General features: G+C 61.9%; 1 protein-coding gene across 1 annotated transcript; it reads right to left on the bottom strand.

The window, feature by feature from the left end:
• Positions 1-549: 549 nt before the first annotated feature.
• Positions 550-10639, bottom strand: ALLC (allantoicase). The gene is given in 12 exon segments (XM_090280151.1): positions 550-756; positions 1267-1393; positions 2090-2193; positions 2987-3060; positions 3396-3551; positions 5389-5521; positions 6285-6339; positions 6341-6362; positions 7395-7520; positions 8706-8766; positions 9164-9238; positions 10550-10639. Coding segments are annotated over 12 exon segments (1230 nt in total).
• Between the last annotated feature and the right edge of the window lie 6868 nt (positions 10640-17507).

Genomic DNA, 17507 nt, shown 5'->3' with positions numbered 1-17507 from the left:
GCAACTAGAAGCGCTCCGGCCTGTGAGGGACTGGGGGGCGCTCCCCCGGGTGCCCGGTGTCCGGAAGGCTGACGTTCAGGGCGTGCCTCATTCAGGGACGAACAGTTCCGAGCGCAGGTGTCCTGGGTGAAGATCGGCCGGTCCTCGGAGCGGGGACAGGAATGATCTAGAAATACATGCCGTGGATGGTCTTAAGCGAACCCTTACGGACAATAGGTTCCGCCTTACCTGCCAGGTCCCCACCCAGAAAGTACAGACTCTTGCTCCTGCAACTATCAACATCTTGTCGCATTGGGGAAAAGTCATCCTCACGAGACCACCTGCCATTCCCAGCTGCAGCGATCCTTCACCGGCTGCACGCTCGTGTGACATTAAACACAGATGCGCCTGCGCGAGCGGCCGCTTTATTAAATCACCAGGGATTGTACTGATCTCAGAACGGTTCATTGTGGGACCCTTCTTAAGGTCCGGGGGTTGAAAAGCCCTCAGGAGGAGGAGGTGACGGAGCCGGCAGGTGACGGGCACGCAGCGCTCTGCGCCCGAGAGCAGCTAAAGACTGGACCTGAAGCCGGCCTGCACAGAGAACCGCATCGTGGGCTTCTCCCGGGGCCGCAGGAGGCAGATGGAGCTGGGGAAGCCCCTGAGCCGCAGGCGGCCCACGCCGCCGTCCGGGGCGATGGTGAGCCTGGCGTGGGTGACGACGTCCTGCAGCTCCAGCGTCAGGCTGTCGAACACGTGACGCTCGCTGGGCAACAGCTGAAAGAGAGGCAAACGTGCAGCCCCTGGCCAAGCTCTACCTCTGCCGGGCCGGCCTGCCCAGCACCGCCCGCCGGTTGTTATTCTCTGGCAATAGCCCGGCTTACACAGAGGCCCGCCAGCAGGGAAGGGATGCCGAATGATGCCCATAGGTCCCCAGAGGCCTCCCAGGGGAGTGCTTCACCCGCCCCAGGACCCTCCTAGGCGGCCAGTCCAGCATCTGTGCCTCAGCTGGACGCACGGTCACAGCCTCGAGGAACTATCACCCTTTCTAAAAAGTTGGCACAGTGCAGAAACATTTTCCCACGTGTATTCTCTGCACATGATGATTTACAACAATATGTGATTGACATGCAAACATATGAAAAATGAGCCTGTCTGTGTATCGCATCAAGGCACAGATATGGCGTTTACAGGCCAGCACATGTTCCTCGGGGGCTGGGCGGGAGGCCTGCAGCGAGTGGGGAGCCGGGCCCTGGCCAGGCCGCCACCAGCCCCGCCGGGCCGCACCTTCGTGACTGGGAGCAGCGCCTTCCACCGGTGGCTCCGGGGGTCCCACTTCTGCCTGATCATGTCTTCCTCCTCCTGCGACGTCAGGACGCAGCCGTCCAGGCTACAGCTGGCGGGTGAGTTGCCCGTGGGCACAGAGTAGAGAGTGACCTTGTCTGCACTGTCGGCTCAGCTGGGTTTAGGGGACAGCAGACGTTTTAAATCGGACCCACTGCCCAGCAAAGGACAAGCCAAGGTCCCTCTCAGCCGAAGCATAGGATGGAGACAGAGAGGAGCAGCACCCCTGTCTGCGGGAGCTGGGTCGCCCCCGGAAATAGGCGTTCGTCCTCCACGGGGCTCGGAGGAGCCCGGCGTGCGTTCCCGGCCGTGAGTCTGAATGAATGCGCTTGGCTGTGAACGAGGAATGGATTTGATATGCTTCCTAGATTGCAGATTTAATTACTTGCCATGTGGCTCATCTGAAATTGTCATGAAGCTGGAACAGCTTTTCCTCACAGCGACATGTTTTGTAACGTGACCAAAACAAAGGAGAAGTACTGAGCTCAGAGAACGGTGAGGATGCCCAAGTGTTCTCGAGGTGCAAACATACGTCCCGCGTTCCCCTTTTCAGCAAAGGGGCTTCCAGCAGCGTAGACTGTCCCGTGGTTTGGGGGACATCCGGTTCAGCCTGACATTTTATCACGGGGGAAACCAGGGCACCTAGAGGTAACGTCACTTACTCAAAGCCACACGCTGGGGACAGGAAACGCCAGGCCCAGAGCCCCGTCCTGAGCCCCACCCCCAAGGAACGTGTTACCTGTAAGTCGCGGCTTGACACTTACCTTTAAAGTATCTTGTATCGATCTCAATTTGAGTGATCACTCCCGGATGCGCCAGCCGGAAAACAGCCCACTCACACCCGGGAATGAGGGCGCCGTTCTCGTCACTCTGGGATTCAAGAGGAAAAGGCGTGAGTCGTTGCGGAAGCCGGCCTGCGACCCGCAGGGAAGGGGCCGGCGCGCGTGTATTTATTTAGCCACTGTGACCCTGCGTCCTGTGCGCCGGCGGGTACGTTACTGTCTGTGCCGGCTGCCTCTTGGCTATCGTCTCTCCTGCGTCCATCGGGTAGTTGGTAAATGTTTATAAATCCGGAAGAGGGTTTTCTCCGTCAGGCACACACTCAGGCAGAACGCTGCACACAACGGGGTCCGGTCTAACCCAGCCCACAGGGCCTCTCGTCAGTCCAGTTTAAACCAGTATGGGCAGGATCTGCCCTCCCACCTTAGTCCGTAGCGAGGACAGGCCATTCATCTGTCCCTGGAAGGCTACACCAAGAAAGGAGTGTTTGCAACGGAGATCTCAGTGGGACTTACACGGGGGGAGCGTTTCTTTATTTGGCTTTCCCTCAATGCCCTCGGCTGAGCCGCCGAGCCGTCTCTGGGCGCCCGCCTGTCACAGGTCACGTAAGCGGTCTCAGCCAGGGACGCACGGATAGTAGAGGTAACTGAACTGGCTTTTCCCCTCCAGGTCTGTCAATGCGTTTACTCTGCGTTTTAGATCATTAAACTGCGGTGGTCTCGCGTGGCCCGGCGGCCTGTGCCCTGACACCAGCACGACGCGGGCGAGTGCCGAACACGTGGAAAACAAGCTTTTAGAACACTGCGTACGGGGTTTCTAAAATAAAGGGAGGGTCCTGGGTGTAAGATGGAAACCCCGCTTTTTAGGGGGCCGCTCCCCTCACCTCCAGCACGGGCGGCCGGTCCGGCCTCCTCGCCGTCTCCCAGCCGTCTGCCACAGACGCGGGCGGGCCGACACCTGCGGGAAAGAGCGTCACGGACGGGGACCCGGGCGACTGGGTCTTAAATGCGAGGACATCACAGAGCCACACCCCTGGCCTCACCGCCTAAGTTACTGTCCCTGAAGCTGGTGTCTCAGCCGAGTCACAGACGCCGCAGGGGCCAGTGAACTGGGCTTTCCCTTTCACACCAACGGCTTGAGCCGCCGTCACGAAGGCAGAGTGCTACTGACCCCCCGTCCTCACGGCACCGCGTCCTGCCCTCGCACGACTGCTCTCATCGTCCTCACAGCACATCGGGGTGTCCTGGGCGGGCCCCGACCCCTGGCCCCCGGCCGCCACCGCACCACCTCACCTATCATCCTGTTCGGGTGCCCAAAGTGCGCATTGCTGACCCCCACACAGGCGCCCCCGCAGGCGACGGCCACCAGGTCCAGCGGCCCCTTGGAGTCGGCGGCGGCCCAGTCCCTGTGCCCCACGCCGTACACCCTCAGGCGCGCGATCCCGCCGTCTGAGAACAGAAGGCGCCTCAGTGGGTTTTCAGCTGGAAAAGGAGCCCTTTGTGCATTGGAAGCTACAGGAGCCCTTCGCGCTTCCCCACTTCTTTTCTCAAAGACCCCGAGTGCGCCGCCCGGGCCTGCGCACCTGCCGCGCCAGCTCTGGAGCAACGTCCCAGCGGCCCACGCCCGCCTGTCCCTCCGGGGTCTCACCGAAGCACCTCAGCAAGGCCCGTCCTCCCTCCACGCACCAGCCCGGCCTCCTACCCACCTCGCCTGGCCCGGCCTGCCTCCCGGCTGAGGCTCATCGTCCCCCCGTGTGGTCACTCCACAGTTCTCTCCTCTGCCATGTAAGTCCCTGCTGACATGTCTCCCAAAAACCAGAAGGTGACATCTTTGCGGCCAGAATTATTGCCTTTCATGTTCCCTCTGTATCATCTCTACCAAGAACCAGTCCCAGCGCACAGTAGGTGCTCATTTCTTAATTGAATTAATAACTCCAGGAAAGTCAAAAAGCAGTTGGTGAATTCACCACAGGTGTGATGTTTGGTGTCAGGCACTAGCAGGGCCCAATTCTGCACAGACTCGCGCGAGAGCCGTTCATTTTTATTTTCACAACGATCCATCGGTCAGCGACGCGACGAGAACACAAAAGGTCGTAGTCACAGAAGCAAGTAGCTGCTAAGCCACAGAAGCCCTGGTTTAGGTCCGCAGAGCAGAAAACAGGTCCGACGACCAGCTCCTATTATCTGGTTCTCATAAGGGGAATGTTTTTTATTTGTCCAAATATTGCTTCCTAGAAGGTAGGAGCCACGATTTTTTAATATCAAAACTCAAAATCATTATTGGAGTACTCTGCCGAAATCAGGCCCTATGTGTTTTCACATGAAAAATGTGAAACTGAGTGATCTGAAACTGTTTCAGCAGAACAGTGGAAATCTTGGTGTTTACAATAAATAAACCCAGACTACGCTGGCATGAAGCCCTGGAAAATACACTAGAGGGAGTCATTTAACGGGAGCTGGACTATGGCATCACTATTAGTAACGTGTGTTCAGATCTTTACATGCGGGTATCCCCTTGTAAAGCATGATGACCAGAAATACACAGCATCTAAATGAGGGTCACAAGACCCCCACCGAAGCTATGGATACATGATGTGGTCCGTCCACGCAAGGAAACTTTGTTCAGCCACAGAAGGGAACGGAGTTCTGCACATGCTCAGCATGCGGAGCCTTGAGAACAGTGCGCTCACGGACAGGAGCCAGTCACAAACGACCGTCTGTATGAACCCTCCAGGGGAGTCCCAGCTCTCGAGGCGGAAGCAGATGAACGGTCGCTGGAGCGGGCGGAGAAGAGGATGGGCAGCTAACAGGCGTGGGGTTTCTCTCTGAGAGGATGAAGGTGTTCTGAAGTTGGCTATGGTGATGGTTACTGCGTGTCCACGCAGACTTCCAACCACATACTGCAAACCATTGGATTGTTCAGTACGAATGGCTGCATCGCGTGGGACATGAATTACAGGAAAGCTTTTATAAAGTAAAACTAACGAGGGCCATCTGTACGCACCGCTGCACCGCCGGTGCCCCTGAGAAACAGGCCTTCCTGGGGCCCCCACGCTCCTACAGCTCCGCGCCACCCGTGCCAACTGACCCGACGCTCTGCGGTACCTGCCTGTGGTGAAGATGCGCCTTCCCGGAGAACGGAAAGGGCACACGGAACTCCCACCGTGCTCTCGGAGAGGCCCGTGACCAGGAGAGAAAGGCGGACGGCATTTCAGAGTCAACAAGCCACCGTGACGTAAAGAAGCCAAAGAGAGGACCCGCGGAGATGGGGCCACGCCGTACTCACCTGGGAACATGTTGAGCCTGACGTGAGTCCATCTTTGCACGGAGTTCACCAGGAAATAGTTGTGGCTAGAAGCCGGCTTCCCAGGCGTGAGCTCCGTCATGGGAACCAGGCACTCCCAGGCCTCGGACTTCAGCTGTGGGACATGTGAAACCGTTAGCCACGGCTCCCGGGACGACCGTGCTCCCGGCCACGTGCCCGCGTGGGGCTGGCAGGCCACGGCCGCTAACGACGGACCCCTCATGGACCACTTGAATAAAAATCATGACAAAGGTCCGGTCCCAGGTTTAAAAACAGAACATGGTCTTGGTTGTTTGCACGTGGTCAGGGCAGCCCCTGCGGGAGGTGGGGGGCGGGGGGGGGCAGTGAGCCCTGGGGAGGAAGGACCCGTCCGGGAGGCTCCGAAGGCCTTCCCCTTGAGGAGCCTTAGAAAGGAGACCCCAGAACAGCGAGTTGAACCTTCAGGTGCCCCAGGACTGTCCCCGGGGGACAGTCATGTCCCCAGGATCAGTGCTTCCCTAACGGGAGGCCCTGCCTGTCACGGCTGTGACCTGTTTCCTGGGCTGGTACGGATCAGCACTTTCGTAAGACACACTGTGAATTAATTACGGGACACATAAGCCTTAAAAGCAGGAAGGCACCAAAACACACTCCCAGACTGTTTGATTGGCATAAGCTTACTCGGTCAAATTCCCATAAAGCAGATTTGAACTCGGTCGGTGTCTGCGTGGACCTCAGAGGGCAGCACCTGTGGGTGCGGGGTCCACCCGCGCCCTATGAGAATCGCTCCCCTGGACCCACGGCCATGGCCTCCCCCAGACACGGGCTGCCTGAGCCACTCACGAGCATCGGCCGGGCCGCTCGGGGCCCGGACAAGCCCGCCCTTCCCTGGGACGCACCTCGGCCACGGCTTCCCACTCCTCGGGTGTGGCCTCCACGCCCACCCGGACTCCGCTGTGGGATCTCCGGCTCCTTACCTGAAGTTAGAGGGACGGCAGGGTTAGGGTTAGGGTTCAACCCCAGGAAGAATAGGTGCTCTTAGTGGGTCGTTTGCACCTGGCCATGACACTAATGCCATCATTTCTTAGGTCAGAGTGTCCTGTGAGCACAGTGTCAGGCACGCCTGTCGAAGGCCCTCCCTTGTGAGACGCTCGCGGTGGCTTCAACAGTCGTGCGACGCTGGGTGGTGCCTCTGCTCGTCAAAGTAGCGCGCGTTTCCCAGTGAAGTCAAACCTGAACCATTTACCCCAGGACTAGGGTTTTCAAGAGGGGAATCTGGCAAGGGCAGTTCCAAAGCGCCTCCCCGCGGGGCGTCCCGGGCGCTGGGACCAAGCACCGCGGACGGCCGGCAGCAGGAGGCCTGCTCTCCCGTCCTTAGTCACTTCCCGCTCGCAGGGGGCCCTCTCTTCCCCCGTCGCCTCGGCCCCAGCCCTCAGTCAGGAGCAGAGCCTCAGACGCTCTGGCGCTTTGAGCGTAAATTTTCCCGCTGACACGACCCATCTTCCCGAGTTTGTGTCTGTCCACACAGACGGTGGCACTCAGTTCTCAAAAATTAACTCTGGGGCCAACCTCAGAGGACGCCGGGGAAAGGACCGAAGAGACGGGGCTAACTGGGGGCGTGTGCGTGACTCCAGCAGGCAGGGAGGAACCCGAGAGCCCAGGGCTGCGGTGTCACCGGGAGGGGGCTGCTGCCACCAGCCCCAGGCCGTCCGCTCCTCTAGGCGGCCCCGCCACCCAGCATCTGCCCGCCACTCCTCTCGGCGGCATGAGGCGCCGCTGCATGAGGCCTCAGGAGTGAGGACATGACGGGTCTAACCGGGTCACAGAATGTGGCTAAGCTAAGCATAAGTCACAGGCGCGCTCTCGGGAATACGAGCGCGGGAGCCCACGGCAGCCAAGGGGCCCTGACAAGCCGCTGAGCCTGTCCAGGACGGAAACACACAGTCGGGGGGACGGAGGGGCCTCCTGACTCCGCAGGGCCACCCCGGGGCCAGGCGATCCCAAGGCACCTTCTTCCAAGTTTGCTGCCTGAATTGAAATTCGAGGGGCGTAGTCTCCCGTGAAGTAAGAAATGTCCAGGTCGAAGCCCCGGATCATGCCCTGGATCCCCAGCTTGATGATGCACCAGTCGTGACCTGCGGGACCCAAGTGACAGAGCATTCCGTTACCTCGAGGCCGGCAGGTGAAGCAGGTGACAGGATGGGACAAAAATGCCAACACACACAGTAACCCTCTGCCCAGCCCAGCAACCTGGACGGTTCTTCTCAGCTACAACGCGAGGATCGCCCATCGCGTGGTCCCAGGGACCACCGTTCCCCACAGGAACCCCCGTCCTCGCCAGACCAGAGCACAGGGGGGTGAGGGGGGACTCTGAGAGCCCGAGGCTGACCCCGAGGCCGCTGTGGCCGCTGTGTGTCCTGGGCAGACCACTCAGCCTCTCTGAGCCTCGTTCCTTCCCCAGTGGGACAGGGGTGAGATTCACTTCCCCAGACCTTCCATGTGCCTGTCCGGTAGGGGACACCCGCCCTGCTCAGCAGGTGGCCTCACTGTCACCCCAGGCTCCGGGCTTGCCCTCCTGCCCCCACCCAGACGCCCTCCAGTGCAGACGCTGCTGTCTGACAGCTGCTGTGGTCGGCAGGCCACTGTGCACTTCCCGCAGCGAGAACGGGCCCTGCTTCAGGCGCAGCTGTGCCGGCCCCTAACAACGCCTGGACCCTAACGATGCCCCGACCCTAACGATGCCCCGACCCTAACAACGCCCGGACCCTAACGATGCCCGCAGCCCAGCAAATGCTGAGAGTGAGAACCGCCTGACCCGCCTGCGGCCCTGGAGACAGCAGAGGAAGTCATGTCTTCCACTTGAGAAGATGCATCTGACGGAGCCTGAGGAGCAGCGGTAATAAACGGGCCACCGCAGGGGAAGGGGAGGCCGTGCGTGCGGTGGTGGAGCGCAGGCTCCGCTCCTCCCACCCGCCTCCCCAGCTCCGCGTGGCGAGGAGATGCCTGTTGCCATAGCGATGACACGGTGCTGGGCACACGTCCTTCAGGGCCGTGAAGGCCACGGGTGGGCACTCGGGCCACAGAACGTCTGCACGGTGCCCTCCCCCGCCCCCGACACACTGTCACCCTTTACTCTTGGGGCGCCCGAGGGACCAGGTCTCCACCACCCCTTCCCGAGTGCTCCGAGCCCACCAGGGTGTCTGAGATCACAAAGCCCGGGACCCCCCATGTGAACGCCGACCCAAAACGGGCCGGTTCTCGGCGTCCCAAAACGGGCCGGTTCTCGGCGTCCCGGCTCTGAGTGAGGCGCCGCCGGTGACCTGGCGTCCTCCTCCTGGTCTCCCAGCCGTCTATCCGCCTGCCGAACTCCGTGCTCTCGTGCTCTCTGAACCGCGGGCCGGCGTCCGGCAGCGCAGGGGCACAGGCAGGGACTGGTTCCAGGGCCCGGGCCCCCGCAAAGCCCAGACGGGCCTGCAGACGGGCACCCGGGCGTCCTCCGTGGGCGTGGCCGTGCCCCCCACCCACCCCCACACAGGCACCCGCTCCTGCCAGGGGTCTCCTGGCCTCTGCAGTGCCCTCAGAGAAAGAAGCCCTGCTCTGTGGCCTCTGCGCAGAACTGACCGTGGCTCCGTGAGTGGAACCATGTCACTGCATCCACGGCCCACAGAGGGCACGGCTCCCATGGCCGGTCCACTGGCCCCGCGCAGCTCCCGTGGGCAGGCCCGGGACCCCCACCCAGCCGCCCAGGGGATGCTGATTCCCGCAGCCGGCACCGCACCTCCCAGAATGCCCGTCGCGATACCTGTATGAGGTTTTCTGCCGGAGCAAAAAAGTCATCGGTGGCAAACAAAACCTAGGCAAACAGAGGGAGAGGTAACGAGGAAATAACCGTAAATTGGAAACAGTTTCTACCACTCCCGCACGGAACACTGTGAGGCGCGGTGAAAAGGAAGCATGGACGTGCCGGGGGAGAGCAGCAAGCGATTACGCCGCAGCGCCCTGAGAGGCCACCTTTCACCTCCTGTCTCCCCCGGGGCTCCCCCCACCCCGTTTTCCTTACTCCCCTTTCCCAGCTGGGTGCTGAAGCACCAACTCCTTACACTGGGGAGGAAACAAACCCGCTTTCTTCTTCTCCAGGACGAGGGCCGTGGGCGGTGCGCCTGTCACACACGCTCAGAGCCCGCGGTCGGCGCCGCTCGGAGGACTGGCCGGAGCCTATCGGCCACCACAGGGCGTTTCTGAGACGGGCGCGTGCTCCCAGCTGCACTAAGCAAGCAGGTGTCACGGACGTCCCCAAGCAGAACAGGCTGCTGACCGCCCTGCCCCACTCGGGGCCCTGGGAGCCTGCAGCCGGGGGGGCACGCGGGGCACGGGCCTGACCCCACCCAGAGCCTGTGTTGGGGTGAACCTGCACCCGAGAATGAGTCAGGGTCACGTGCAGGTGAGCAGGTGTGTGGGGTGCCCCCCGCCTGCTGCAGATCCGCCCGTGGCTCCTCAGTGGAAACCCTCGGGGGCCCCGGGGGCCTTTCCTGCCTCTCCAGGCTCCTGCTCCCCCGACAAACTCCGGATGTTCCGGAAACACTAGCCCAGCTGGACGGACCCTCCTGCCCCTCTGCGGCCCCTCGGTCTGAAGCACCCGCGGGAGCTCCCTGCCCTGCTCTGAGCATCACCACGCAGGCCGGCTCCTCCCCTTCACCCCGGACACGGCGCCTCCACGCGCGGCAGGTGCCCGAGAACCTGTGCAGGTCGCACTGAAGCTCAGCAGCCCGGCACACCCCCGGCGCCTTCCTGCCTTGGCGGGTCCCCACCCGCACGCTACTGACCCCTAAGCCCCTCGGCCCCCTGCAGCCGCCCCAGCGCCTGGCGCACGGCGCAAACAGGTTCTGCAGGAGACTCTCACCGAAGCTGAGGACCGCTGCGCTGCCCTGCGAGGGAGCCCACGGGGCGGGGGGGCGGGGGGGTGAATTCTTCCTTCCCACAGGCGCAAAAAATGTCCCTTTTTTTTTTAAACTCAAGGCACCAAGGGAAGAAAACGCCTCTTGCAGCCGGGGCTTCCTCGGCCAGGCAGGCCCTTCTGTCCGACCCCTGGTTTCTCTGCCGTGGCGAGTTGGGTTCCTAGCGCAGCGTCATTGTGTCCCGTTCCTGCCACGAGACCCCTGCTCACCTTTCCTCCCACGGACGCAGACGCCATGTCAACCAGCTGGATGAAGTCAGGAGACCAGGCCAGTCTTCCCTCCCGGGGACAGTCAGCCATGCTGCCTAGAAGGAGAGAGGCAGGCGCGGTCACCCCGGGGCTGTGTGGGGCAGGGAGCCAGGCCCTCCTCCGGGCCCCCACACCCCAGCCTGCGACGGTCACGCAGCACAGATGGGGCCGGGTGGGAGAGGCGGTGCCTCCTGCCCAGCATCCCCCCGGGTGGAAGGAAAAGGTGACTTTGCACAAACACCGAAATGGGTGGGAGTCAGAGCAGCGCCCTCTGTGGCCCACGACCTCGAGCCTCATCCACCTGGGCAGCCGCTGGGCAGGAACTGGGCAAACACTGAGTGGACACTGGGTGGACACTGGGCGGACACGGGATGGATGCAGGACGGGCGCGGGACGGACGCGGGACGGACGTGGGACGGACGTGGGACAGACGCGGACAGACACCTGGCGGATGCGCTCTCGCATGCCCATCACAGTCCCCGTGCGCCCACTGAGGCGCACCTCAAACACAGGCAGAAATTTCCAGACTGCTGTTGGCTTTTCCAAATGAGAGCTGGCGTAGGCCCGCACCTGCTTTAACTGGCAGAAATGAATTCGGTTTGGGGCAGGAAATCCCACGTCCACAAGCCACTGCCCACTCACTTCCCCAGAGACGGGGATCTGGAGGGGTCTCCCCAGCCACATCCAAGACATAGTCGCTTAAAAGCTTTATCGTTCTCTTGGCGGAGCTCCATCTGCAGCTAAGACTCCGCACGGCGGCTCCAGTGTGTTTGAATGTGGTACGTTGAGATAAAGGAAAAGCAAACAGGCGTTTGCAAAATATACAGAGGCTCCGCCCAAGGATCACTCTCAAAGGAGGATTAAACCCCAAGGCAATTTAATAGAAATCATGATGGCGGGGGTGGGGGAGGGGAGGCTGAAATTCAGCCACCCTCTCCCCGCGGCCACGCACACCCGCTTCTACTCCGCCTCCGTTACTGTCACTGTCACCATCACCATCAGACAAAGAGATCAGACTTAAACCGGAGACCGCACTCGGTCCCGAGCACGCGCGGGGTGGATTCTGGCCGTGGGCATCTATCCTGCCGCCATGGACCTGTGCTGTTCAAGTTTAATTCGGATGAAATTTAGAATTCAGTGTCTCAGCAGCCAGGGGCAGCTACTGTGCAGGACGGCTCGGGGGAGACACCGCATCCTTGCAGAAAATTCCAGTGACCGCGCCAGTGGACGGGTCACGACGCGTCTTCCTGCACATTCTAGAGCGCCCATCACTGTAACATGCTTTTTATCAGTGACATGTGGTGCACTCACAGGGCTGAGTAACGACCCCTAAGCGGGGAAAGCCGTTCGTTTGGCTTCCTCCTGGGGAAGACCTGCTGTCATGCCTGGCCCAAGAGGCTCTGCAGGCAGGAACGACCCCCTTAAAGAGCCGCAGAGACTTCTGTCGTGGCTGCCGGTAAGTCCTGAGAAGGCCTTCGGCCAAGGTCTGAGATTCACACTGAAATAAAAGAAGGCGGTTTGACTTTTGAGACAAACGCAGCAGGAGCATCCGTTGGGCCGTGGAGGAGCCGTGAGCGGGCGGCGCAGGAGCTCCCACGCTGTCTGGAGCCTGCGCATGTCTCCAGGTTTTGCTGGAATGTGTGGCTCTTCTTCTGAATAGAGGTTTGTTTTACCTGGGAGCTTAGTTTTTTGGATGATTTTCAAAGCCCCAAGTCACATGACTTCAACCCAAGCGAAGAGGGAAGCAGGGCCCAGAGCCCCTCGGATCACTCGGGGCTGTTCCCGGCCCTGGACACACTGTTCCCGGCGCTGGGCCTTCCCCAGGGCCAGCGACGGACGCCAGGTCGTGTCTCCCGTGACCTGCCCCACCCTCATCTTTCAAAGATGCCGAGCGCTCATGACTATGAAATTCGTCCCTGCGGTCACCCGGTTCTTTGGACCATGACAACTTTAACTCAGCAAGTGCTTTCTAAACAGCACCCGACCTCACCCAGGATCTGAAGTGCAGCGTCTAGGACTGGATTTCCTGCTCCTCACAAGCCAGCCAAGGTCCCATGGTGCTCGGCACTGACCAGGAGAGAACGAAGGGGCCCGGCCGAGCTGAGGGAGGGAGAGTGGGGGGGGGGGGGGGCGAGCCTGTGTGATGTCACAAGGGCTGCGGGGAGGGGCTCAGGGTGGAGCAGCCCCGCCCTGGAGAAGCCCGGCGGCTCTGCCAGATGCTTGTGCAGAGGGAGCTGGGCCCGGTCGCTCCACAGACACGGACCCTGGGTCCCCAGGCCCCACCAACCCTGGCTGTAACCCCGCGTCCCATCTGGCTGTGACTCCGCGGTACTCTCCTCTCTAGAGGGCTCCCCAGGCGGGCTCCCCGCTGCTGGAGGGGACAGACTCAGGCGGCCCACAGAGCAGGGGTTCCCACCTTTCATCGCACGGCACATGGGAGCGACCCACTAAAATTTGGCAGCACACCAGAAAACATAATTCTTACCGATCCAACAAAAAATACATACAATTTTGATTGATTTACAAAAAATAATCATAATAGTAATTACCTACCCTGTTGCTCCAAAGTGACTTTTTTAAAAACCAGATGCCTGTGCTTCTATAGAAGGATTTCTGTTACCGAGAATTAACCAATTAACTCAAGCGGATCATGCAACATGACCAGTTAGATGCAACTTTATTATATGACATTTATCTATTTACGGTTCCCGACGGGGCATTCAGTCCAGCTGGCTGCGGTGTTGGCTGCTGTCACGTTTTTCTCTGACAACCTCAGGGAAAAGAGGTCGGTGCCCCCAACTCAGCAGTCAGGTGCCACATGTTTTAAAAGTTCCGGTCGCTGCCCTAGAGGGGAAGGACCTTCAGCCGCAGGAAAAGGCAGGTGCACCCACGTCTTCAGGTGACCCCCAGCGTCCGCGGCCCGGAGAAGACGCCCCTTGCCGAGTGGTGCCGTGCCTCCTGCTGAGAGACGAAAACTGTGCAACTCACCCTGGGAGCCCCAGGGAGATGGGAGCTGAGCACCCAGCGGAGAGCACCCGCGTCTGACGGTGAGGGTCCAGGTGACAGCTGAGAAACATGCCCAGGGGACCAGAAAGCCACCAAGGTCTACGGTGTCCTCTCTGGCTGAACCCACAGCGGGAACTCGGGGCTCCGAGGGGACCCAGCATGTGCGCCTCTGGGACCGGGGAGGGCCCCACGCTCCCGATGTCCTTCCTGGGCACTCCTCCCCGGACCTGGCCTGCCCTTCCCCCTCCCTGATGAACTTGGAAAGCCTGCCCCCCACGCCACCGCCTGCGCCCACCCCAGAGGCCACCAGGCGCCGGGGTCCCTGCAGACACAGGCGTCCGCTGCTGGATGAAATTCCTGAGAACACAAACCACGTCCTGTGCTGCCTTGGACTGTGTGCCGCTCAGTTAACAGGTGTGATTCTATCCCGACGCTTCCTGTCCCCTGTGACCTTTCCCAGTTGGCAGCTAACACGCTCTTTGCTGGATGCCTCCCTAGGTCCCACAGCAGCAAAGCTCAGGGGCCCACTCCTCTCCGCCATCGTCACTAAGCCCAGGCCCCAGCGCAGAGGACAGACCCCATGGCCCTGGGGCGGGTGATGCGATCCTGACTCACTTGCTCGTGGAGCCGGCTCCTGAATCTCCAGTGCACCACGGTCACGGACGCTATGACCATGTGGTGCTGAGCAGATCTGAGGGGCTGGCAGTCCACGTGCCCCCAAGGCCCCAGGGGAGGCCGGGTGCCTGTCCACTGACCAGGCTCAGAGAGCAGGGCCCCCGCGCTGCACTGCCCCGCATGGGAGCCTGCCATCAAACCTAAGCTGAGAGATAAAGGTGAGTCACAGGTAACGTTTCGGTCCTCTGTCCCGCTGGCTGAGTGCCGCGTGCTCCACAGCCCGAGGCAGCGCAGATGCGGAGCCAGCGTCCCTGCAGGGCACAGTGGGGGTCCCAGCGGCAATGAGCCACAGACGAGGTCGGTCCCCATCTGAGCCCACAGGCTGCCCCTCAGCTCTCATCTGCCACCTCCCACCCCCGACACCGCCAGTGGGACGCAAAGTGGGTGCACTGTCCAAGCCAGTCAGTCCCCAGAAGTGGCCACCCAACATGGGCAGACGGTGAGAGCCATCGTCAGAGTCTGTGTGAGGCAGGGCCTTCCCAACGATGGCTGTAGGGACAAGAGCGAAGGGGAGTTCCATGGCCCCCATCAGGACCCCAGCCCGTCAGCCGCTGCCGCGCACCTGCGCAGCACCTGTCCCGCACCTGCCATGCCCCTCACCTGTCCCGCACCTGCCATGCCCCTCACCTGCGCCGCACCTGCGCCGCACCTGCCCCGCACCTGCCCCGCACCTGCCATGCCCCTCACCTGCCCCTCACCTGCCCCGCACCTGCGCCACACCTGCCCCGCACCTGTCCCGCACCTGCCATGCCCCTCACCTGCCCCTCACCTGCCCCGCACCTGCGCCACACCTGCCCCGCACCTGCCCCGCACCTGCCATGCCCCTCACCTGCCCCTCACCTGCCCCGCACCTGCGCCACACCTGCCCCGCACCTGCCCCGCACCTGCCCCTCACCTGCCCCGCACCTGCGCCACACCTGCGCCACACCTGCCCCGCACCTGCCATGCCCCTCACCTGCCCCTCACCTGCCCCGCACCTGCCCCGCACCTGCCATGCCCCTCACCTGCCCCTCACCTGCCCCGCACCTGCGCCACACCTGCCCCGCACCTGTCCCGCACCTGCCATGCCCCTCACCTGCCCTGCACTTGCTCTGCACCTGCCCCGCACCTGCCATGCCCCTCACCTGCCCCGCACCTGCGCCGCACCACCGCCTAGACTGAGCTGTGTGCCCAGGGCTGCGGGGCCCTGGGATCAGATGAGTAACCACGCCCCTCCCTAGACTTGTCTATCCGCCGACAGTCAGAACGACCTGCTCTTTCTCTGATGAGTCTTTGTTGTCGGTGCGGATCCTGCCACCTGGGGATGCGCTGGACTGAGGATGAGAAACCACAGGGACGCTGCCCAGGGAGGGTCAGAGGGTGTGGCCGCGCCTCCCCTTCGCTCTTTCCGCAGGGCCCTCCTCTCTGACAGCCTCTGCCCCTCCGCGCTGGCTCTCCGGCTCCCCCCCCCCCCTCACACACACACACACACACACACACACACACGGAACCCACCGCCCCGCCCCCAGCAGCTGTGCCCCTGGCGGTCCCCCTCCCGCCGCTGGATGGCAGTGTGGCCGTGCAGATGCAGTCGCCCATGCAGCCCAGGCTGTGTCTGGGCCCCGCCCAGGTCAGCACTGGCTCATCACTCCCCAGGGCCCCGAGGAGGTGGCTCACTGCAGCACCCAACAAACGCCACTGTCCTCGGCCAGTCCCCTCCCACTCTGTGCGTCAGACTCTTGCCCTCCCAAAGAGCTGGGGTCCGTGATGGCAGCAGGCCAGCTGCCCACCTCCTGTCACTTTGCTTTAAAACAATCCTGCCCTATGGCCTTGTGCGACTCAGAGGCCGGTGAGGGCAGGCGTGCAGGCTGCTGCGTGCCATTAGCTCGCTCCCCAGGAAAGCCTGGTGGGGGAGGGACCTCTGAGCTCCTGGGAGGCTGGGGCTGGGGCGGGCCCAGCAGGAGAGAAGCCTGCCCTCCGAGGGGTTCACTCTGAGCTGCCCTGGAACAGGAGGGGGCCCACTCTGGGATGGGGGTGCCTGCCCAAGGAGACAGACGGGGGGAGGGGCTGTGGGAGCGCAGGCTCGGCCCCACCCTGCCCAGGCCCCGCCCAGACCCCCAACCACACCCTGTTCCACACAGGCCCCCACATCCTATAAACCTCTGGGCCCCCACAGACGGTTTCTGCCCTGGACACGAGGGAGGTGCCTGCCCCAAGCCAGCACCCCACCTGGGGCCCAGCAAGAATCTGGGGCCACCTGCACCAGCAGCTCCTCTGATTCCTACAGTAAGAGCAGGAGCCAGAGTCCCGCGCCCCGGCCCCTGCAGGGGAGGCGAAGTGGCCCGGGTGACAGCCACACATGCGGCAGCCACAGAGCGGGCCCTTTCCTCCAGCGCAGCCTGCCCCACGGCATCCTGACATCATCGCCCACAGCCACAGTGGGCGTCGGGGCCTCACGCAGACCCACGAGACCCCCAGGCCAGGGTGTCTCCCAGCAGTGCCCACCTGTCGAGGCCCCAGCCCCAGGGGGTCCCTTGTATATGTGTCTGTCATCTTTCCCAAATGAAGGTGTTTATTACTTTTTTCTAGGGATTCCAATGTCAAAACGGAGGGGGACAGCAGGCAGCTTCCGGAATGGCTCCCAGGGTCCCGCCTCCCGTGGTCACGTCCCCCTGAAGTCCCCTCCCCGAGCCAGCGTGCAGGCGGGACCTGGTGGCTCTCCTAATGACGAGGTCCCAGAAAGCAGTGACCGTCCTGCCCGCACGCTGGCTCTGGCGCCTTTGCTGCTCACAGGCCTGGCGGCCACCTGCCGGGCTGAGTCCCGCCCACACCGCACGGTCTGCTCGGCCAGGTCAAGTCCTGAACACCGGAACGAGGAGGGGGCTGTAAGATTTTTGTCACAAGCCACTGCGCTGTGGGGGGATCTGTGATACGACTACAGATAACAGATACAGCTACTGGAGACATCACGAGAATAAACCACCAGCACACACTCAACTGTTAGTTTGGGAGACTTTTATTTCTCCTTTTCCTGAAATCTGGGTTTGCAGCAAAGCAAAATTACTCCTACTTGGCTAATAGCAAAAAGGATGGTATATTTTAATATAATTTAGAGAAAGCTAAGTGGGCTCTTCCCCACACAGAAGATAAAAGGAAGGTAGCGATGGAGCCCCAGCGACCGCTGCTGGGCGTCCCCACCGGGACACGTGGCAGGTTGTTTCCCAGCCGGGACGGAGGCGAGCGCAGCGCTGTGGCCCTG

This window comes from Furipterus horrens, unplaced genomic scaffold (assembly GCF_987537825.1).
Source record: "Furipterus horrens unplaced genomic scaffold, mFurHor1.1.pri manual_scaffold_6, whole genome shotgun sequence".
In the NCBI taxonomy this organism is placed as follows: domain Eukaryota; kingdom Metazoa; phylum Chordata; class Mammalia; order Chiroptera; family Furipteridae; genus Furipterus; species Furipterus horrens.
Note: the sequence above shows the minus strand (reverse complement) of the source record. Positions and strands in the feature narration are given on the sequence as shown.